The sequence below is a fragment of the Pecten maximus genome, chromosome 11 (assembly GCF_902652985.1).
Source record: "Pecten maximus chromosome 11, xPecMax1.1, whole genome shotgun sequence".
In the NCBI taxonomy this organism is placed as follows: Eukaryota; Metazoa; Mollusca; class Bivalvia; order Pectinida; family Pectinidae; genus Pecten; species Pecten maximus.
This window is the reverse complement of record NC_047025.1, coordinates 21,480,435-21,505,411: the sequence shown is the minus strand read 5'-3', so window position 1 is coordinate 21,505,411 and position 24,977 is coordinate 21,480,435. Positions and strand designations below refer to the sequence as shown.

Here is a 24,977-nt window from a genome sequence, read left to right as displayed (position 1 = left end):
TCTCCAGTTAACTTCTCAAGCACGTTTTGATAGTCTTTCGACTTTTTATAAGAAGAAGAAAAACTTGCATTGTTTTTTTTCCAAAACATAGAAATGGACAGGATCGCATAACCTTTATAGCATTGAGAATGCCAATTGATGAATTATTGGCAGGGCCCTTTCCTTATAAAGAAAAACCTTTCGGATGTCATCTTCGTTATCTGTAAACCGGGCAGTAGGCATCAACAGGTCGTCCATTTTAATCGTCTTAAGCCCTGTTATGAAAGGGATAATAGCGCAGAGCTGGTGAGGAGGGGGTGGGGGGCTTCCGAGGAGACATAGGGAACTTCCAGAGAGGGGTCCATGCGAGTTGACCGAGCTGGAGGGATTGGAGACAGTTATTCCGTTGTAATTGGATCCTGACTGGCCAGAGGCGAGTTCATTCGGATACCCAGCTCCTCGGGTCGGAAGCCGTCGAAGACGTCCGCCTGACTGGATGCGGTCGGGGTTTATGACCTCACCTCATTGTCACTATCATAATTAAGTCTTAGTTATATAGCTAATATATATTTTTTTCAATCCTGGGTTGCTGGGACCCCTCTGACCAGGGAAGGGGAAACCCGGAAGAGGACCCAGGCCCCTGTGACCATATGGAGCTCCAACACATGTCTGCATGCAATATCCCTATTCGGAAAGACACTTAACTTCCCGAGGTGCCATGACCTTAGACAGCACATGACGTTTGATCAATATGGTGAATGTTTGACGGAACCACATGGGAATTGCATACACACTTTTGGAAATACCTTTGGAGACCCGCCTAGGTTGAGCTATACGATGGTGGATGTGAACACAGGACATTGGGGTAGTCAACCTCGCCCCCGGGTTGGCCGTGACCCATAACCGGGGAGTGCTTTATCTATATCAAAAAAGGGAATCGGAGACGTCCTCATGAACTTTCATGGGAAACAAAGGTATATTTTGTGTACTTTTGTAATTAGAGAACTTTTAGTTGATTACAGTTTTTCGACGGGCAGGCAACATTGGCAGGGCAATGGAGGACACCGCGTCAACCCCTGAAATTGTTCCCTCCCCAGGAAGCGTATCAGTGACATTCTATTGACCATAGTACTTGAGAAGGGAACAGGGTTATTATGGTAAGTTGTGATGACTTGTAATCTGTGAAATTAATTAGTAGCTGTCACCCATTCTTTCCTAAAGTTGATATTAGCCTGTCTGCTGGATATTACTTGACACTATCGTACATACATTTCATTTATTCTTATATGTAATATTTCGATGTATTTTCGATGTAGAAATTGGTGTTTACTTTGGGTCTCGTGAGCCGGTGTGGTGTCGAAAGTCAACTTGTTGATTGTAAGGAATTATTCCTTTATTAGAGGACTCGCGGAGTGGCTAGTGAATATTTCCGCCACTCGGGCTGTTGCTTTACCGGTAAGGCGAGTGATGGTTGTTGAAAAGACGGATGGTCAGCAAATGTTTAATTCTGACCGGACATGCCACGTGCATGAGACACATGGTGATAAGACGTACCTCATATTTCATTAGTGATTAAAACGATGGTTGACAATTGAATATCTCTAGCGTATCTTTATTTGAGTAAAACCATCATTGCGTCCCGCGGGTTTTTTCTTTTCTTTTCTTTTCTTTTGTTGAACATGGTCATATTATTCTATACCTATTAATACATTTTTGCATTTTATCCGATGAGTCTATTTTCGTTCTCACCAGCTTGTCTAATCACTTCATAATTCATTTCTGTACTGAATCCGCAAGCGAAAGCGGCAGTCGAACCCTGTGCAAAAACTAGGTAGCAGGACGAGGAACGTGGGGCCCCCTGCGGTACACGTGCTGTGCGTTACATATGCCTAATGCTTTTAATGAAATATTTTCGATATATTGGAAACTGACACGGTAAAAGAGTTGAATGCTGTTTCCACGATATGTCCGTCTTCACTTCAACCCAGAATAACAGTCTTACCAGTGGCAATAGATGACGAACAGAACATCCTCTTCTTGTTCATCCTGTCAAGGCTTTACAATCTGCATTATCGACAGAGGAGAAACGCAGAGAAAAGAAAGACTTCTGCTTTGATCGCATAAGTGATAGACCCAAAAAGATCATTGATGATATCCTGTGGCCTAGCAAGTAGCTGGGAAGTCAACATTTCTTTTTCATTGGTGCAGATTTCAACGTTAGGATTAAGATATGAGATGGTGTGAACAAATGCGTTAGGACCAAGGACTCAAAAGACTGTGATGAAAGAATAGTTGGTCTTTTGCGAACTTGGACAAAATGAAACTCTTCATACATATTGTGCATTTGTCATGGGAAGACTGGCCAAAAACATATCCTCTATGGATAATAATGGGATGTTTCGCCACGTATCATCATCAACACCGACGTTGTGATCTTTAGGTTGCGGTTTCGTTTCTGATAATCCTTGAAACACCACTTTGCACACATACCAATCTCTTGATCATCAATAAGTAATTGCCATCTGCTTTTAAAGCAACTGATTGTGCTTGGGAAGGCTTATGTTTCTAGCAGATTTCCTTGTGTTATTGTCTCTCCAAGAGACAAATTTACAACCCGCACCTACTTACCTACATCTCATTGTGAAAACGGTACGGTATTAGGTATTTAAAGTCTCTTTCAGCTTTAATGTATATATTTTTTAATCATGAACATATTTCTTTAGTAATTCTGTTATGTAATTCGCTATCGAGGAAAGTGCATCTTCGATTAATTTGGGTTAAATGTATAGCCAAGGGAATTTTGATGACACAAAACAATGTATCGGTGAGTGGTCTGTAAGTGTAAACAATAATCTGCTGGAAAACCTACCTTAGACGGGCGTATAAAACATATGTATATTGCAAGGAGAGGAACGGAATATTTTATGCAAATTACACCCCAGACCAGTTATCGATAACACTAGCTGAATGATCGGAAAATAATTGAAAATAGAACTGTTTTAGCTGTTTATACAGATGTCATAGGAACAATCAAAAAGAGAAAGTACTGCTACTTTTTTTAAACATTTTATTTCCAGCTTTTAATTTTAGAAGCTTAAAAGGAGTCTTGTTTGTCTGTATTTCCTCCCAACGTTCTACGTGGATGACACATATAGTGAAACTTAAAAGGCTCGCTTGCCAATCTTTTCACAGCAATAACAAAAAAGAACAATATCCGAGTTAACAACATGACTAAAGGCCACTTGACTGTTAAGAGGAAACACGAACAAGACATCATGACCCCTTTTACTCGTTTGCAATGAAGAAGGCCAGAGCTTTGACTCCTTCCCATGTCTCTAAAACGGTGTCTTCGATCTGATTTTCAGGAAGTGTGAATCCAAAGAACCCCGTATCCCTCAGCTCGAGCGTGTACGAATATGTAATATTAGCTCCGCCCTTAGCCCAGTCGTCGGATCCTCCTGCTGCAGAATCTAAAAAAAATAAAAATAAACAATTTAATTTTCTTAAAATATGTACGTTCAAACTGGAAGTATTTAATCGTATCAATACAAAAATATTATAGCATTTATTGTTTAAATAACAAATGCCTTTCAATTTAGAAGGTTAATTATTTTGCTGGGGTTATTTGCCTTCGTCAATTGGATATTATTATAGAGCCATTAGCTTAAAGTTATGGTTCTTGAAATTCTACTTACGTCTGGTACCCGTCATTTTAATAACCAAGCTATATACGAGGTAATATATCCTCGTTAATTGGTTTATGTTATTGATTTTTTGATTCAATTTAATACAGTGATTAAGTTTAAAATGTATTGAAGAGGGATGAGTCACGATTGTTGTTGAATGTTACAGTTTTGATATATTGATGAATAATTGAAATTAAATATTTGACCCATTTTGCATGGCGAGATGCCATTGTCCGGTAAATAATTCAAACTGCTATAGAGAATGAAAAGGGGGGTTGATCTAAGATGTCTAATTTCTTGTGTACCTGATAGTCGGAATATTTTTTATGGAAACGTTTTCGTTATTGATTTACTTTTGCTTAGTACTCTATATACAACTACGTTAATCAATTTAGATGGACTACCGGATATCCGGGCTGACCTTGCTAGCATCATTTGAAATTGGGGGGTCATTTCAAATCGAAAGTTGGTTAATTTTGGATCGTTATTGCTCAGAGTGCGAGTTAGGACCTATTGTTTCTTAAAAGAGGCAGTATACTTGGACTTCATTACCGTGGATATATCCGTGATATGTTTTTGTCGTGTATCCATTTGTGTCGTAAAGAATTGGCACTTTCTGGTTCGGTATCTATGTAAGTTCTATAGTAAGTATGCCTATATACAGTAAGTAATAAACATGAAATAATTTCAAATTATTATGTTGTTCTGGAACATGTATCATTAATTTAAGCTATAGTAATATAGGTATGTCATAATGCAACTACTTAATTTTAACAATGTAATGTAAAAAAATATTTACAGAAATAAATTATGATGTAAAACTACATAGCTCTGTCTACATATTTTGTATATATATATATTATATATATATAATCTGGTGCTCGAATAAATCCTATTCATATAAAGGAAATACTTAATAAGAACACTATTAAGTAACAAAATTGTAAAATATAAACAAACTTATTATTGTTTTATTCCTTGTGTGGACAACAGGTCAAGCGGAAAGAAAAGGCGAACGAAAACAACGGCGAGGGTACAAACAGATGTTGAATCCGGGAGGGTGAAGACCACAATATGACTAAAAGCCGATTACCAATTACTCATCATCTGGCACGATTTATTGATGTCAAAGGATTTTGAATCAGACCAGGGTGTGGCTCCGCAACAAATACTGTACGGTTCTTTGGGGGCAAATGTGTCAGAAGCCAATAAAGAGACCCCCCCCCCCCCCCCAAAAAAAAAACAAAAAAAACAGGCCAATACATTGATCTTGGTTCGATGACACAACATGGGGTGAGGACAAAGATCCAAAGATTTCATGTAATAAATAGGGACAGTTCGTGGAAAAATATGATGCATCATCAGAAAAAATCTTCACCATAGAAAGGTGGACTGATACTTTCTGATCTTTATAACCATATATGGGTAAGAAGAAAAAAAAACCAACAATTCAGATTAAAGATGAGTTCAGACCCAAAAAAACTTGGGCAGCAGCTGACAATGAACTCTGGTTATTATATATATGTTTCGAAACTCTTACCAATCAACAACCCCTGTCTAGTGTCCTAGTTTTGGGGGTAATTACCGGAGTAATCATTGCTATGATTGCAATTACTAGGGGTCGTGTGCAATTCAAATACCCATGAACATTTTTGCATAGCTGTATGCAGTTTTCAGGGAATCATCCTTTGATCAGTTAGGTGTTATGCTTGACGGTGCATATTTTGAAGACAAATGTCGGCCAATGGGCTGTGCTATATCTTGAAATATATTTGAGACGATTTCATCTTCCTTCATTGACTAATAGAGTTTAGATCCAAGCTTAGTTCTCTTAACCATTTCCTTGATGACTTTAGATTTGCTGGATAATCTCCATCTGATAGTTGTAAAACATTGATGATTTGAAGTTTGTCAGGAGCTAGGCGTTCCTATTTCCTAGAAAAAAAACAGCAGACCCTTAAATTGCTTAGTATTCCTAAGTCTGGAGATTAAAAAAGTAGAAATAGTGGTTCAAATACTGAAAAAGAAAATACGAGGGTTAAAAAAACCATTTGAGTGATCTTACGGGTAGAGAAAAGATAACTTTAGGAGGACTCCAATAAGTGATGGGAAGTTTGAACTTCTTTTGTAGAGCTCTTTGAGCAGCCAGGACTTAACTTATCTTAGAAGATTCTATGATGCTATGAGGTTACTGAGCCAAATAATTTTGTGAAGATAATTATACTGATATGACGTCAGATGTACAAAAGTGGTTACAACTTTTGGGGACATTTTCAGGTCAAGCATATTATCCTAAGTTTTCTTAGACTCAACTGAGCATGGTTGTGTGGCATTTTTAATGGAAAATGGGCATTTTATCAGTGGCCACATGATTGGGCAGGAGAGGCTGCTATGAAGATATTACTCTTTTGAATGGGTACATGTTATGTTAGCATTGGTTCTCTGGGGTTCCATGCTTAAGAAAAATGAAATCGAAATGAACATTGACATTATTTCGCTAGTGTCCATTTAAATACTTCAAAATCAAAGTGGGTAATGCATTTGGTAAGGTTTGTTCTCTTGGTGACGTAAACTAATATTTCATATACAGGTATTTTTATTCTTAGCCACCATACTGAAAACCATTTTCAATTCTTTCATGTTTAACATTGTGTTGTGTTGGTTCGTTCATCGGTAAAAGTGCACAGTTTGAGGCAATGCAGAGACCTCGGTGTACAGACTTTGGATTACAATGGTTAGATTGTAAATATTTTGTTGCAAGGTTATGGGCGACGTAAGCTTAGGGACCTTGATAATAATGGAGGGTTGCATCCAAGAAGAATATGATGCAATGGACAACTGTAGGGTTAGATTGAATAGTGCCTGTGCAAAAAAACTGTTATAGTAAATGTTTTTTTTTATACCAAACATCCAAATATTACTTATAAGAGCCATAACCTGTATTGTGACGGGGTTCATTTGTCTGTCACAGGGAATAATATGTTTCTGAATGGTTTACAAGAAGGCCATGAAGATCTCTTAATTAACAAAAGGAATGGTCTATTTTTCCTCCAGATACAGCTTGAAGGGGTTTATTGAACTTTATTAATAAGTTCTATAAAAATCATAAGGAGAGGCATATGTGGTCACTAGCAGTAAATTTTCCGTTCCCACCCACTAGTGTGTGGCGGTGGTATCAGAGGTGCTGGCGTCGCACATTGACCATTTGTTAGCTTCACGGCAAATGCTATACGTTCTTGGACAATTAATCAATGTATTGTTTTTGATTACCGTTATCGGTTTCAAAATATACTTCTTTAACAAATGATTGAAGTGAATTGGATTGGTTAATTCTTATTATTTACTGAATATGTTGAATCGAGTGAATACTGCTGAATATTCATTGATTCAATAAGTGAATGCAGTTGAATACGTTAAATTGAGTGAATAGAATTAAAAAACTGAATTTGAATGAACTAAAGTGAATATCATATTCAATGAATTCAAATGAATATTGAATTAAGTGAAAATTGAATTGATTGACTATTGAATTGAGTGAATATTGAATTACGTGAATATTGAACTGATTGATTATTGAATTAAGTGAATATTGAATTTAGTGATTATTGAATTGAGTGAATATTGAATTGAGGGAATATAGAATTGTATGTAAATTGTGGCTGACCATTTGCGGCAGCCAAACATATATGAAATATAACAGCCGTTACCAAACATCGCCAAACAATAAAAAAACATTTTAGTAGTCTTTATTACTGTGTTGCTTGGTCCTTTCTAAAATAATACAGCTTCAGGTCAAATAGTGTTAGCTTAATAGTCCAGCTTCTACGCCACCATTAAACATATCAGCTTGATTTTTAGCAATAAGTGTAGCTACTTTCTTCTGTGGTAGATTACCGTGCGAACATGACTTCTAATCTACTCCCTTAATCCGTAGTAGGTATTCTAGGTACTTCATACGTACAAATGGACTTCAACTACCTTCGTTCCAATTGATAATCCGATCAACTTAACTCCCAATAGATAATACAGGTATATCCACTTCAGTAGGTTATCCAGCATATTCCCTCTCAAATATAGATTTAGGTCGTTAACATTAATGACCAAGGTCTTTAAATGGACATTGGGAACGCATTGATGATGACGTTTCTTTCTTTTCTTTTCTAAGATAATCATTGCTATCTGATAATAGAATGTGTGCTTTTATTCAGGGTTTTTTTCGGGCTGACAAACTAGACAACTCCCAGATTCATCTGGAATATATGGATAGTCATACTTACATAATATCTCTGTTGATGTTCCTTCTACATAGTCTGTTCCAATGACACTCTTAAGTGCAGCAGTCGCATACTTAGCAGCTAAACTCTGATATACATAAAAGGTGTGTTATTACTTCGTCCCGACAGACATAAAGGGTGTGGTATTACTTCGTCCCGACAGACATAAAAGGTGTGATATTACTTCGTCCTGACGGACATAAAACGTGTGATATAATTTCGTTCTGACAGACATATCAGGTTTAATATTGCGTCGTCTCAAATGGTCAAGTTGAAAAATAATCTGTTAAACTCCTTTTGATGATAGTGGTCTATATTTGTGGATTAAGCTGGTTGACGATATTGTTATCAAAGCTCGATTCAATAATTTGATTATAATATTGCTTAGAAAGCTATAGAAGTAACTACTCTAAAACTTAGAATTATACTATTTTATACGGACGTGTTGCATCAGAAATGATACTATTTGTTTGCAATACGATTGTGTAACATCAGAATTGATACTATTTTGTGCAATACGGACGTGTTACATAATACATGATAATGTTTTTTGGAAGCGCTGATGTTTGGGTATTGATGGGAAATTGAGTTGACAATCTAGTGGAGCTATACTTACCAAGTTTACAACGTCATCGGGATATTCAGCTTTATATCCCCAGGGGTAAAGCCACATCTGACCATACGAATGAATCGTCAAATAGGATAGGAAATTTTCGTCCAGATTATCCATGATATAACGACGCAGACCATCCGACTCCGCTTCACTAAAGGCATTAGCACCCGTGTATATCTGCGAACAGTGCCTTTTGCTACCCCCAACACCTGCATCACCAGGTAATCATTTATAAATATTTCATGTGTGCATGTTCTGCGCAAACACGTCAATTATTAAATCAACCAAAACACAAAAATGAAGAAATGAAGCAGATTTATTGTTACGTCATTTGCTTGTGAGCGTAACGTCATTAGTTTTAATTCTAGAAAAAAACTAACCCTACACTGTAACGTAACGTATGGAGAAAAATTAAGTCATCCCAATTTCCAAGACTTTTTGCGAACTTTGATACGTAAAATGTAGAAAGGAAATAAGATTGTTAGGTTATTGAAGTATTCCATCAATGACTGCACATCATTTATAGTAGACACATCTGAAAGGATATCATAGTAATTCATTGAAATTCTAGTTCCTACGCCCTGTCGATTACAAATCCGCTAAATATTTTTATTGGGCCGCATGTGTCTGAGGTATTCAAATAGATGAAAATTATGTCACATTCCAGACGAGTCTGCTCATAGTCTTGTTTGTTTATACCTGGGTTGTATTCGTAACCAAAGTTACGGTTTAAATCCACTCCTGGACACTTGCCGTTGTTGCGGTTTTGCCTACGGTTCTTTCGCCAAAGACGATTCTAGACGCCAAAAAAAGAGAGTCCCGTTAAGGGAGCTAGTGACCAGAATAGACATTTGATACAATGATAATGCCTTAAAAGTAAATATGCCACCGCGTCAAAATATACTAAAACAAACATATATTTTCACAAAATGAAATTGTCAAATCCTATAGTTTAACACAAAACTTTTACGCAAAGATATAAAACAGTAAGATTATAGCTTTGACCGATCTATTCATGTTACATTTTAATTTCAAAGCTAGGCGTTAAGAATTGTAAAATCCTACTTCAACAGAATAAAACAAACAAGCTTAAAATTAAACCCTTTCAGTGAGTTGATAATATATGATACATCAGCCATGTATAGATCTCTATACTCACGTTAGTGTGACTAGATACCTATACTCACGTTAGTGTGACTGTAGATCCCTATACTCGCGTTAGTGTGACTAGATCTTTATACTCACGTTAGTGTGACTGTAGATATCTATACTCACGTTAGTGTGACTGTAGATCCCTATACTCACGTTAGTGTGACTGTATATATCTATATTCACGTTAGTGTGACTGTAGATATCTATACTCACGTTAGTGTGACTGTAGATCCCTATACTCACGTTAGTGTGACTGTAGATCTCTATACTCACGTTAGTGTAACTGTATATCTCTATACTCAGGTTAGTGTGACTGTAGATATATATACTCACGTTAATGTGACTGTAGATATCTATACTCACGTTAGTGTGACTGTATATCTCTATACTCACGTTAGTGTGACTGTAGATATCTATACTCACGTTAGTGTGACTGTAGATCCCTATACTCACGTTAGTGTGACTGTAGATATCTATACTCACGTTAGTGTGACTGAAGATTCCTATACTCGCGTAAATGTGACTGTAGATACCTATACTCACGTGAGTGTGACTAGATCTTTATACTCACGTTAGTGTGACTGTAGATACCTATACTCACGTTAGTGTGACTAGATCCCTATACTCACCTCAGTGTGACTGAAGACATAGCCATCCGGGTTTAGTACTGGAACAATATGCCAATTGTACATGGCGAGGAGGGCGTTTTCCTGCCTCTTTCCTGACAGTAACTGTTATAAGATATAAACGTTTAGCATAGACGTTTTTGGAAGTGAGGAGTTCGTATTCAGGAAAACAATGGTGTTATGAAAAAAATGCGCATGCATTATGAATTTATCGGACAAAACACAAATCAGCATAAAAGTCCCTCCCCATGTAGAGAGATTACATGTGATATCTATACTGGCCATTATCTAAACCTATACTTAATATGAACATTGATTGACGTGGGGACGCCATGTTCTCACAGGACTGAACAAAAGGTAGAATATATCAAGAAGACAACGGGACCATATGACATATCAATAAGCATTGATATATATTCACATGAAATCGTAAATCAGAAACATCTAAAGTTTTCATCAATCTGCATCTTTTGAAATCTTGTATTGTCAGCGAGTTGTTCAGTCAGCAGTCGACATTTGGTAAACATGAATCACAATATTTGGAAGAACTGCTTGATTTCCGAGTCAACATTAACAATGAATGTTGGGAAGCAGGGATGTCACTATATATTCATCACAGTACGACTACGACCGGAAGGAAGACAGCTTTATGACTCGTGCCCTGACCGGGCCTCGAACTTACGATCTACGGCACCCAATCGCCTAGCCAGAAATATAACCGCAGCTTATACCGCTTGCAATGGCGCGGTGATGGTCGCCTGGGACCCTGACATGATTATAGTGAAAGTCGGCTATAAGATGATATGAATACCAGGGTCGCAATGTAGATACATACATGGATGCGGATTGTAAACATATTATAAATATTCACCACAGTACAACTACGACATGTACAGGAACTTCAAATCTTTACCCTCGGACCAACAACACATATGATACATTGTGCTTATATAAGATATATGACATAGTTACCCGCCATTTGTGTTACTGTATATTTATATAACTTAGCAACACAAATGACGAAGGAAGACAACTTTTTGACTCGTGCCCTGACCGGGCCTCGAACTCACGATCTACGGCACCCAATCAAATACATGGATACGAATTGTACATATATAATATATTTCTCTCGGTACAACTACGACGGCAGGAAATTCAAATCTATATCTTCGGATTAACAACACATAGTGTATATGATGCATTGTGCTAATATATATATATATATAAATGGAGAATTGTTCACTAGTGATTATTAACTTACCAGATTAAATTAAGGCATAGTTGTAAGGAAAGATCAAGATTAGATAAAAGGATATAATCTGTGTGAAGTTGGCTCAATGTTCAACATACGACATTCATCATTCAGAATTTGAATATCTGGCCAGGTCGACACATGGCATTCAACATTCAGAATTTGAATATTGTGCCAGGTCGACATAAAACAGTCAACATTCAGAATTTTAGTATCCTGTCAGCTCGACATTCATTATTCAGAATTTGAATCCAGCTCGACATATGACATTCAGCATTCAGATAGGAATATCGAGTTGGCTCGAATAGGAATTCGGCCAAGAGAAGGCGAGCAGCTTTAAACGTATGTAAACTGTATGTACAGTCCAGAAAATGATTGGATTTCTGTTTGAAAATGTATGTTAGGTAGGAAGCAAGAGATACCAAAATACTTTTGGAAAGATATTTGAATGTCGTGCCAGCTCAACATACTACATGCAACATCTCGACATTCAGATTCTGAACTATGTAGTTGTATAGCTGCTTGCATTTCTTGGAGAAGGACATTTTCTTGACTTAATTCCTTTGAAGAAGGCGTGTAATAAACGCAAGTGTTAAAATAATCAGTTGATCTAACAGATTGATAAAAAAATCTGGTACCTTTTTGATAACAAACAAACAAAACGCAGGGGATATCCACTCTCTGGCATGTATTCCACAGTCTATGAATATAGACTTGTTAGCTTCTTCAACCAGGTTAGTAATCTGAAAAATTAAAACGCAATTCAAAATTAAGCAGAAAAAACATGAACGTTAAAATAAATAAAAAATGTATAAACCTGACAATTTGGCGAATTACTGTCCTCTACTGGATGTGAAAATATACCAAGCAAGCACAGATGATGAATTCGTGAAGGAAGTAATTCTACGCTCTGAATGCTTGAAAAACCTACCATATTTAACAGTTCAATTTGATATTGCCTTTGGTGGCGTAATGTGAATGAATGCCCCAGGTAAGACGTTGCAGGAGATGAGGTCCGAACACACGTTTTCTCTAATTTAGATTAACCGTCTTTTGGAACATGGCACACTGGCCTAATGTGGGTAAACCATGTCCTAAGAATGAAGTTCCAGTGACTAGTAGGTTATGAGACTGAGACCAGATAAGATAAATTGGGGAGAAATTGGACGGATACAAAGCAGAACTTTAGTCCTCCCGATTCCCGGTGAGGAGTAACATGCACCAAGCACAGACAAATGTTGTTTTTTATGATTTATACCAGCGCTGTATCCATGTATCTCAGTCACTTCTAGTGTGTGTGTCTGTCTGACCCACACCTACCTTTACTACAGGTATGTACCTCACCTGAGTCTGTCTGACCAACACCTACCTTAACTACAGGTATGTACCTCACCTGAGTATGTATGACCAACACCTACCTTAACAACAGGTATGTACCTCACCTGAGTCTGTCTGACTCACACCTACCTTAACTACAGGTATGTACCTCACCTGAGTCTGTCTGACCCACACCTACCTTAACTACAGGTATGTACCTCACCTGAGTCTGTCTGACCAACACCTACCTTTACTACAGGTATGCTCTTCCCCAAATATGTATTGTTTTGGAGATAGGACACTTTCATGTTTGAGTGTTGGGCAGCTTGTCCGGCAATATAGGCGTTGATCTGTAATGGTCGATGTGGCCGCAGTTTATTGTCATGTGTTGAGGTAAAACATAGATGTAATAATTCAATCTACACTCTAATGAAGTTGTGTGGAATATTGATGTCATTATCACATACATTTGTTACGAGATTTCTAGTATTATATTTGCATTTCACATTGCGACCTCTCTTGAACTCTTTGCTATCTATAGATCTTATTTATAGCAGTATACAACAACATGATGTCATGTTTGCAGCATATTGACGTACGTTTCGTCGACACTTTCAACACCGCTTCAGATAACATATATTATAGATTTGCATCAGTCTTTTTAGATGAATATGATTTTTCAGGAAATTTTCCTGTTAGTTAACATATAAGAAATATCTTTTTTGTTAGACACGATCATCGTTTCTTAACTATCTCAGCAATGTTCAGTGTAAATACAGTTGATAAACGCTCGTCACATTACGTTTATGTCGATAGGAATGTAATGTGAATGAACCATCATGGAAGGCATTTTATTTGTCCACCAATTATGACATTGATATCGACAATAAATGACGATCAAAAATGGTTAAATATTCCAGTTATAAGATCAAATTAAACATACTTGATCAAATGTGAGATAGGTCTTCAAAATATCAATCTCTGTTGAACGCCGCTCTCGTCGACGTCTTTCCTCCATGTCCACCATTCTGTAATTAACGCCATATAATGTCAGCACCTATTATAGTCAGTCTAATGTATTATATTATATGACTTCATTGTGTTGTTCCGTTATTATACCGTTGCATGCTTTTTTGTGTCAAATTATTATAGATAGATTAAAAAAGTTCTCAAAGTAACATAACCCGTGATCCATTACAAATGTTGACTAAAGTAACTTAACCCCTGATCCATTACAAATGTTGACACAGATAACCTTACCCGTAATCCATTACAAATGTTGACTAAAGTGACCTAACCCGTAATCCATTATAAATGTTGACCCAGATAACCTAACCCGTGATCCATTACAAATGTTGACTAAAGTAACCTAACCCGTGATCCATTACAAATGTTGACCCAGATAACCTAACCCGTGATCCATTACAGATGTTGACCCAGATAACCTAACCCGTGATCCATTACAAATGTTGACCCAGATAACCTAACCCGTGATCCATTACAAATATTGACCCAGATAACCTACCCGTAATCCATTACAAATGTTGACTAAAGTGACCTCACCCGTAATCAATTACAAATGCTCAGTCAAAGAAACTTAACATGCAGTCCACAGCTCTGTTAATGAATCCATTTAAAATGTTGCTTAAAGTTATGTTACTCAATCAATTTCAACCGTTGACTTGAATTATTATAACTCTATTCTATACAGATGTTGACTCAAAGTAATCCAAATCAAGCTATTGCCAATAGTGAATAATGAATGCATGCATATGTTAAAGTTCGTCGGACCGCTATAACGTAAAAATCGTTACAGTACGGTAAATTAAGTGATTACCTGTTAAGTTTAACTCGATTAAACTACATGGACTTTTAAGGACGCGCGAATACCCTAAAGGACGCTAAACTAGGTGTGAAAGTTCGTTAAAAAGTCTTTCATAAAGTAGTTATCTTTTGAACATGGATTATCCTGAATATGTTCAAAAACAAACCACTCACAGCTCACTGACTAAAGGCACAATTTAATTTGGATGTAGTTAATATTCACACCATAGCATCATACCATCAAGTTCTCCGTCTGATTAGATTTTGGTGGTCATCGGTTGAGAGTAAAAGGTCGTACTTGATCTCTTTCGAAGTAAAACATACTAATGAACAAACTATATCATGGTGTGGAGGTGGTGGGTTTGATAGCAAGCCACAGACTTCAATATCTTCTTTAATATATACATGCATGATATGGCAATGATATGTATACCATATTGAAATTCATCACAAAAGAAGCTTTTTTTCCAATTTATTTTGTAAGTCTATGTTATTTTTGTACGCCTTATGCCTAATTATTGAAACTTTATGGGATATGCGTTCAAAGAATAAATGGTTCTTTACACTTGAAATGTTAATTTCATTTTCCAAATATTTTATTTTAAACAAGTATTGTTTAATCAGTAGTAAAATAAGATTATCCACAATCAAATCAGCTTCATTAAATTTGAATGGCATTAGCTGCAAGCAGTTGTTTTAACTCTCTCAATATAGAACAAACTTTACCACAATCACAAAAAAAATGTTCAATGGTTTCTGGATTGGTTTTACAAAAGGTACAGGATGGATTTTGTTTAATGCCTATTTTATGTAGAAGTGTATTCGTCGTTAAAATTCTATGATTAATTCTATATTGTAAACATCTTAATTTAGTACTGAGTGTTGTTCTGAAAGGAGATGTTAAAAATTAAAGACCATTTCATTTGTGAGGTAGGTTTTATCTCATTATGGCATAAGACTCTATATATAAGACTCTATATATACCATGTACAGCTTTGTTTCTTTTCAAGGGATTTACCTTTTTGATTCCCCATATCTCATGGACCCCTGGACAGATTAAGTGTACTGATGAGTGGGATTTACATTGTTGATTCCCGATATATCATGGTCACCTGGACAGATTAATTGTACTGATGAGTGGGATTTACCTTTTTGATTCCCCATATCTCATGGACACCTGGACAGATTAAGTGTACTGATGAGTGGGAATTACATTGTTGATTCCCCATATATCATGGACACCTGGACAAATTAATTGTACTGATGAGTGGGATTTACGTTCTTGATTCCCCATATCTCATGGACCCCTGGACAGATTAAGTGTACTGATGAGTGGGATTTACATTGTTGATTGCCCATATATCATGGTCACCTGGACAGATTAAGTGTACTGATGAGTGGGATTTACATTGTTGATTCCCCATATCTCATGGACCCCTGGACAGATTAATTGTACTGATGAGTGGGATTTACGTTCTTGATTCCCCATATATCATGGACCCCTGGATAGATTAATTGTACAGATGAGTGGGATTTACCATTTTGATTCCGCGCTATCTATGCTTTGTCTTAGTTTATACTATGGTCATCCATATCACACATTCGTTCTTACCTTTGTACGTCATCAATCCAAACTCTTACGGTTGCTTCCATCTCTCGGAGTTTAGACAGGAATGGTTCGAGATCATTTGGACTCACTCTCACGTGAAAACTGTCGTTGATGTACTTGGGATAATGCCAGAAGTCAAGCTGATCGGCACACAGAGAAAGACAACAGTTACATGTATATCAACCATACGGACAAATTTTGCGTTGCTTTCATATATATATTAACGTCAGCGAAACAGTTAATGTATACATATATTTTAAAGGTGCAATTCGGTAGATACTGTTTTAGATATTGAAATTAACGTAGAGCTGGGCTTAACACTGAGGGGATCGGATGTTAGAAAACTAACATAATGTGCTGAAAATATAACATACGATTACAGCTTTATTGGACTGGACTTCAATATATAACCAAAATAGTTATCACATGATCGACATGTTATTGACGTGTCATTGTCGTGTTATTGACATGTTATTGACATGTTATTGACGTGCTATTGACTTGTTATTAACGTGTTATTGACGTTATCAACGTGTTATTAACGTATTACTGACGTTATTGACGTGTTACTGACTTGTTATTGACGTGCTATTGACATGTTATTGACGTGCTATTGACTTGTTATTAACGTGTTATTGACGTTATCAACGTGTTATTAACGTGTTACTGACGTTATTGACGTGTTACTGACTTGTTATTGACGTGCTATTGACTTGTTATTGACGTGCTAATGACTTGTTATTAACGTGTTATTGACGTTATCAACGTGTTATTAACGTGTTACTGACGTTATTGACGTGTTACTGACTTGTTATTGACGTGCTATTGACTTGTTATTGACGTGCTAATGACTTGTTATTGACGTGCTATTGACTTGTTATTAACATGTTACTGACGTTATCAACGTGTTATTGACGTGCTATTGACTTGTTATTAACGTGTTATTGACGTTATCAACGTGTTATTAACGTGTTACGGACGTTATTAACGTGTTACTGACTTGTTATTGACGTGCTATTGACTTGTTATTAACGTGTTACTGACGTTATTAACGTGTTATTGACGTGTTATTGACGTGTTATTGACGTGTTATTGACGTGTTATTTCCGTGTTATTCACGTGATAATTTGGTTACGTCAATGTAAATTTTGTTCGTTTAGCACTAAATTGCCACATCATCAAACGATAATGAAATGACGTCATGCTCTCACATATTACAGTATAATGTCACAATGGAAATAACAATTAAAGAACCTTCATCACTATTTGCAAGCGGTTTGGATTACATAAAAAAGAGTTTCCATATCATGCGCGATTTATATAAGAATATAAAAAGGTATATCTATGCGCTTTGTCAGTACTAGATATGAAACATTTCGCAGTTCGGCATTGTCTCGAAATTAAGTGAATTGCTCGTTTGTTACCTGGAATTGCTCCTCCATATTTGCGATGTTGTGAACATCGTTTGCTGTCTTCGGAACAATGTCCAGCACCTTGTGGCTATAACAGACAACCATAACAGTTATGAATATTTCGCTACACACTTTTTTCCTAGTCTATTTTATACCGAAGCGACTATAACTGCAAAAATAATAATTCGAAAGTATTGTCAGGCGTAAAAAGGAAAAAAGAAAAAAAAAGACTTTCCCTTATTTCAATACATAAATGAGTGCAAAACAGTAGGTAGCTCCTAACAGTAGGTAGATCCTAACAGTAGGTAGTTCCTTACAGTAAGTAGCTCCTACAATAATGCAAATGTTACCGCTTTTAAGCACCTACGTGGCACATAGGTTATTTACGTGTATCATTCTTTAATAACATCATTCGGTGCTTTAAATCACGTAAAGATATATTTACAGAACTTGTTTACGATATATGCTCGTGCATCGCTTTTTTTGAACCCATATTTCAATCGCAATATAATGAGAATGAAATTATAGCATAGTCGCTTTAAATAAAACTACTTCACATTCAATGAAATATCATTAATTTATGCAATAGCAAATGTGAAAACTAGCAGTAAAACCTTTAAGAAAAACAATAAAATAAATAAATATATATATATAAATACAGAAATCAACCAGAAACCTCTCATCTCAAGAAACATCATAGAAATGTTTTCCTAGAGATTTTAACACACTGAAGATATTCCGTTTATGTTACAGGATCAACGTTTTTGTCGTTACTGTACCATATTGTTATAATAACAGCATTCAGAGGACATGCTGTTTCTTTTTACTCGTCAGAAGGGACATTATCGCAGCCATGGACATATTCATTATTAGCCATTCACATATATGTCTAATTCTCAATTCACATTCGAAGGTCATTTATACTTTTTCCGGATTGTTGGGTGGTAAGGATTGTCACATTAATACTTGACTGACGGGAGTGATGCTCGGGTACTACACATTATATTACATGATCCCTGTGAAATTATTAGATTCCCGAAAGTTCCAATATCGATTAAATAAGGGGGCAGTTATACTTCCCTACTCTATTAAGAAGAATAAAAAAATCCAAATTGCTGGATTTCCATAATTCCGACCCCATGTATCGCTAACATCGCAGCAGTATGATGCAATACTATATACATTATTCTTCATGTTCTGTATACATCACCGAATTCACATACTGTATACATCACTATATTACACACTACATGTATCAAATTCATCTACTCTATATATAACTAAATTCAAATATATTATGTATCACTGAATTCATATATAGTATAAATCACTAAATTCATATACTTTATGCATCACTAAATTCACATATTTTTAAACATCTAAATTCATATGTTATATAAATCACTACTTTCTTATATTGGATATATCACCAAATTCATATATATTGAACTATATATACAACAAAATTCATATATATATTATGTAACACCGAATTAATAAATAGTATAAATCACTTAATTCATATATATTGTATGTTAAATCCTATATATCGTGTATATATCACTAAATTCATAATAGTAAACATAAATAAATTCATATATAGTATATATCACTTCAATCATATATAGTAAATATCACTAAATTCCTAATTATATAGTACATATAATTTATAATGATATAAGCTGCGAGTATTTCTGGCTAGGCGATTGGGTGCCGTAGATCGTGAGTTCGAGGCCCGGTCAGGGCAGAGTCAAAAAGTTGTCTTCCTTCGTCATTTGTGTTGCTAAGTTATATATCTATTTATTAGCACAATGTATCATATACACTATGTGTTGGTGATCCGAAGATATAGATTTGAATTTCCTGTCGTAGTTGTACCGAGAGAAATGTAGATCATTTAATGCATATATTCATATTTTCTACTGTATATATAAATATATCCCATATTTTTTTTTATATTTATCTTAATTTATATGCTGTATATCTCACTATATTCATGTATAGTACACATCAATAAATTCATATATATACTATATATCACTAAATTCATATTCTTAGTATTGTGTACATCACTAAATTCTGAAAAAGTATACATCAATAAATTGCTATATAGGGTATATATCACTTCAATCTTTTATAGCTCATATCCATAAATTAATTTAATGTATATATCACTAAATCCATATAATGTATATATAACATACTCATATATTGTATATATAATTAAATTCATATCCTTATTATTGCATATATCACTAAATTCATCAAAAGTATACATCACTAAATATTCTTTTTAATCAGACTTTTATGATATTATGGATGAATATGAATAAATGAGACAATTTCTCCTGTCCATACATGTAGCCAGTAACTGTAAGAAAACAAAGGTAATTAGTATCAATAATGTTCTACGTCAGAAGTGCTTACGATCGTTTTAATTAAAAGAAAACGCAATAATTGAATTTGGAGGACCTAAAAAAGACTTTTTATTCAACATGATGCCTTCCAGTAAATGGATTTTTAATTCGGGTTTTTATGAATTCAGTGAAATAGAATGAATGAAACGAAAACGTTCATTCCGGATGGATCAAATCCATTCGGTCCATGAATATTAAAGGAACTGGTAGCTTATAATCCAGATGGAAAACAACGCCCAAATACCATTGACGTGATCCTGATGGCCAAACCACACTTAACGTCCTACATAGCCATTCTTCCAACGACGAAATAATAGTAAGTCTTACTTCAGAATTGCAATCTTTCAAATTACCGATTAATGATAGAGATTAGGACTTGCCTCGCTTGCATTGGTTTCCAAACCTTCATCGTTTAAAAAAAGTTTCGTATTGTCTGCTTGGCCTGGTGCGCAGTAAAGCCTTTTTCTCTTACCATTTATGATAATATTTGATTCAACGTTGCATATGTATTATGATATTTAATGGAATATGTTTTATAAAACTTCAAAGATATTTTGAACATTCTTAGACATCCACACCTTATCCTTCTATTAAAACATTTACCGTTTTCCTAGTTATCTCTCTTTAATCCAAAAAAGGACGAACGACGTTACAATTATACGGTTATGATATATACCGGAGCTTAATTAGAGAAACACGCATATGGCCAAGGTTAAATGAAACACACATATGGCCAAGGTTAATGAAACACACATATAGCCAAGGTTAAATGAAACACACATATGGCCAAGGTTAATGAAACACACATATGGCCAAGGTGAAATGAAACACACATATGGCCAAGGAGAAATGAAACACACATATGGCCAAGGTTAATGAAACACACATATAGCCAAGGTGAAATAAAACACGCATATGGCCAAGGTGAAATACACCGAGGATGAAGTCTCGAGAATTGTTGAGTTTGGTGACAAGATTGGAGTGGAAACAAAATGTGTCCCTCTTCTGGACGGAGTTTTCTATTCAAACAGGTTACAGAAACCCCGTAAATACCTTCAGTTAACCTTATTTGATGCTAGATAACAAAATCTTGTTTTAGTATTAAACACAGTTTATACCGAATCCTGAATATGGCTGCGGCATCAAAATTTGTTTTGTTCTTCTGCGAGTCGTCATTGATGTTAGGAGGTTGTACAAAAGTCACATAAGATATTAGCACCTTTCGGAACAAATTGAGACTTGGATACTGTAGAGTCATAATAAATCAGACTGCAACATACAACTACTTCGTCATTCCAGGACTCGTCAGTGATATTAGGGATATCGAACAGCTGTGTTCTACTTCTAGTGCTTGTCAGCGATGTTAAGGTTTTGTCGTTCTAAAGCTCGTCAGTGATGTAATGGACACCATACAGTTATTTGGTCATTCTAAAACAAATAAAAAATCTAAAAAATACAGCTGTTTCATCCTCCTAGGACTCGTCAGTGATGTTAGGGCCACCATACAGCTGTTTAGTCATTCTACGGCTTATCAGTGATATTATGGGCACCATACAGCTATTTCGTCATTCTATGACTCGTCAGTGATATTAGGGACATCATACAGCTGTTTCGTCATTCTAGGACTTATCAATAATATTAGGGGCACCCTACAGCTGTTTCGTCATTCTATGACTCGTCAGTGATATTATGGACAACATACAGCTGTTTCGTCATTCTATGACTCGTCAGTGATATTAGGAACAACATACAACTATTTCGTCATTCTAGGACTCATCATTGATGAAAGTTACCAAAAACGAGGAATTCCATAAAGGAACACGCAACTCAAGTCCTTAATTTTGGATGTTGGGTAATTTAGATTTAATAAAATGTCGAATAAGTAGGCAAACATAAAAGTTATATTAACGCAGATTATGTCTGCGAGGATGCATAGATATATAAATAATAAAAAACAGGTTTATATAAATCTTCGAGATTCCGAAATTTTATTGGTTTGTTTTTCGAAATCTGTGACAAATGCTGCATTATTTTTTTTTATTTCTTTATGTGAAGTATTTCAACACTAGTTGATTATTTAACTGACGTGCGATTGATTAGATATTAAAATCGTAAACTGCACGGCAAAATATTAAATTATTCTAATTAAAACACATAGATGAATACCCTAACAATATGGAGTTAGTGAATACAGTAGATAGTGTATGGTGATCCATCCATCAAACTGGATCATACGGCTCTTTCTTTCAGAGGTCTTAATTAATTAAATATTTTAAACAATAAAATTTGGCCTTTTCCAAGAAACAATTTACATGTAAGGATCTTTCATTAATTCCTTTAATTAAAATATATGCCACTTAGGGAGGTCGATATACAATTACATACACAGCACAGTAGTCCCATTTTGACATAATCTCATCATTTACAATACTGACACACAATTAAACAAATTAATAAACATCTACACATTGTTAATAAAACAGCTTGTATACATACCCATCGAACCGTACTTTCTCAGCAAGGATGACATCCAAGGCACAGAGCAGCGTTACTATTCCTAATATCTTCATTGTCTGAGGAGCAATGAAACGGGCATCAGTCGAAATTAATAATAAAAAAAATAGCACGGGTCGTTTGTACAAATTGGTCTGATTGAAGAAGCAAGGATTGGTGACATGTCTTATAACTAAGGCCATCGATTATAATACGGGCAGGCTATCTAAATAATTTATATTTCTGTAAGACGCCTACAATAGTGATTCCTTGGTTCCTTCCATACGTAAAGAATCACAAGTTTAGGAATTCCAGATTTGATATCAAGGGTAACATCTATCGAAAGACACGGCGATAGTGAAATCGGGTGCAATTTCAGTGAAATTACCTGATAAGTACTTTTAAAATAGGTACTATAGGACAATTCAAGATAAACATAAGTTCACATGTTATATATACACTGTCAAAACAAATTCATAGAGTAATCTTAACAAATAAATAGTTCCCTGATTACACGTACATATGGACGGCATTGAATAATTCCACACCTATCTATCAAATCAAGAAGTAACGTAGCCAAATGTCTGCAGTCTTCACCGATCAGTCATTATCTTAAAACGGAATTTAGCCAGCAAATTACAATTCATATAAGGTATATGCTACAGGTAACCAAGGAAATGCTTCGTTCATGTTGGCGACCACCCAGTGAATACTTACCTGTGCAGATGTTGGCGACCAACAAGTGAATACTTACCTGTGTAGATGTTGGCGACCACCCAGTGAATACTTACCTGTGTAGATGTTGGCGACCAACCAGTGAATACTTACCTGTGTATATGTTGGCGACCACCCAGTGAATACTAACCTGTGTAAATGTTGGCGACCACCCAGTGAATACTTACCTGTGTAGATGTTGGCGACCACCCAGTGAATACTTACCTGTGTATATGTTGGCGACCACCCAGTGAATACTTACCTGTGTATATGTTGGCGACCACCCAGTGAATACTTACCTGTGTAGATGTTGGCGACCACCCAGTGAATACTTACCTGCGTAGATGTTGGCGACCTACCAGTGAACACTTACCTGTGTATATGTTGGCGACCACCCAGTGAATACTTACCTGTGTATATGTTGGCGAACACCCAGTGAATACTAACCTGCGTAGATGTGGCAGAAAACTCGGATGGTATTGTGTTGTTGGTCAGTCTAATTTATATCTAGCTCAGAGTTATAAATTACTCTTGTGACGAGATAGTGGGCACGTGCAGAACACACTTAGAAGTGGCTATAGTCGTCAATGTATAATTTACAATGTGAAATACCTCAACTGTTAAGTACTGTAAAACAGTCAATTTTGCCGATCTTGTTTTTCGTTTCCCCCCTGGTTTATCACAATGATGCACGGCAAAATAGGAACTGATAAATATGTTTATTTAAATAGAATAATGAAGGTGATGAAACAGATTACCTTACTATTTGATAAAACACTTTTTCATATGGTTTGGGTCCTTTGTTGAACCAAATACAAAAGGTCCAATTGGCGTTTACAAAGAACTGTTGATGTTTTCGCGTAACGAATTGAAACTGACAAACGACAGGCAGAGTTAGTGAGTGGGGCTGGGGACTAGGAACTACCGATACGTGTTGGTTAGTGGGTCCAAACATGCTTATACCAAACTAAACAACTAACTATCGCCAGTTTTCAGAATTGTTTTTCAAAACGAGGTCGATACTCATATATTTTCTAAAATGTTATATATATTACGTGTAAAAGATTACCTTTAATTGTCTTGATTATTTTAAACGTGACAAACGAATCCAAAACAGTGCATTTTGAGCTTGTCATGTTAACCATATCCAGTACAGTGTGTTCGCCCGTGCCATTTTGATCGGGTAAATCGAAAGCCTCACATGGAAATATTGTGAAAATTACTTGAAATCGAACTATAAGACTGCGGGCTATTTTTTCTAACATTATAACAATGTAACATTCAAGCACATTGCACCGATATCTTGAAAAAGTGACAACGTGTATTCATAAGGAAAATGAAATATTAATCTACCACTGTATCAGTGCTATAAAACATCAATGCTATGATTAATATTACCGATATTTGCTTTAGCCGCATCTCTTTGTTATAATTAGTCTATAACACCTGTTCTACCATTGTAATGTACGATTACTGGTGCACCATTGGCATACACAACTACGAGTGTATCATTGTCATCTAAAATAACTGGTGTACCATTGTTATCTACAATAACTGGTGTACCATTGTCATCTACAATTACGTGTGTATCATTGTCATCTACAATTAC

The 24,977-nt window shown here is 35.8% G+C and overlaps 1 protein-coding gene across 1 annotated transcript; it reads right to left on the bottom strand.

The window, feature by feature from the left end:
* Positions 1-2,977: 2,977 nt before the first annotated feature.
* LOC117338266 (carboxypeptidase B-like) lies at positions 2,978-23,826 on the bottom strand. Its single transcript, XM_033899537.1, has 12 exons — positions 23,816-23,826; positions 22,658-22,734; positions 17,757-17,832; positions 16,336-16,472; positions 13,843-13,927; positions 13,148-13,249; positions 12,221-12,325; positions 10,334-10,435; positions 9,252-9,348; positions 8,556-8,761; positions 7,943-8,027; positions 2,978-3,449 (listed from the first exon to the last, which is right to left on the bottom strand). The coding sequence occupies exons 2-12, from the start codon at positions 22,729-22,731 to the stop codon at positions 3,265-3,267; spliced, it is 1,254 nt and encodes a 417-aa protein (XP_033755428.1). The 5' UTR covers positions 22,732-22,734; positions 23,816-23,826; the 3' UTR covers positions 2,978-3,264.
* Positions 23,827-24,977: the final 1,151 nt, after the last annotated feature.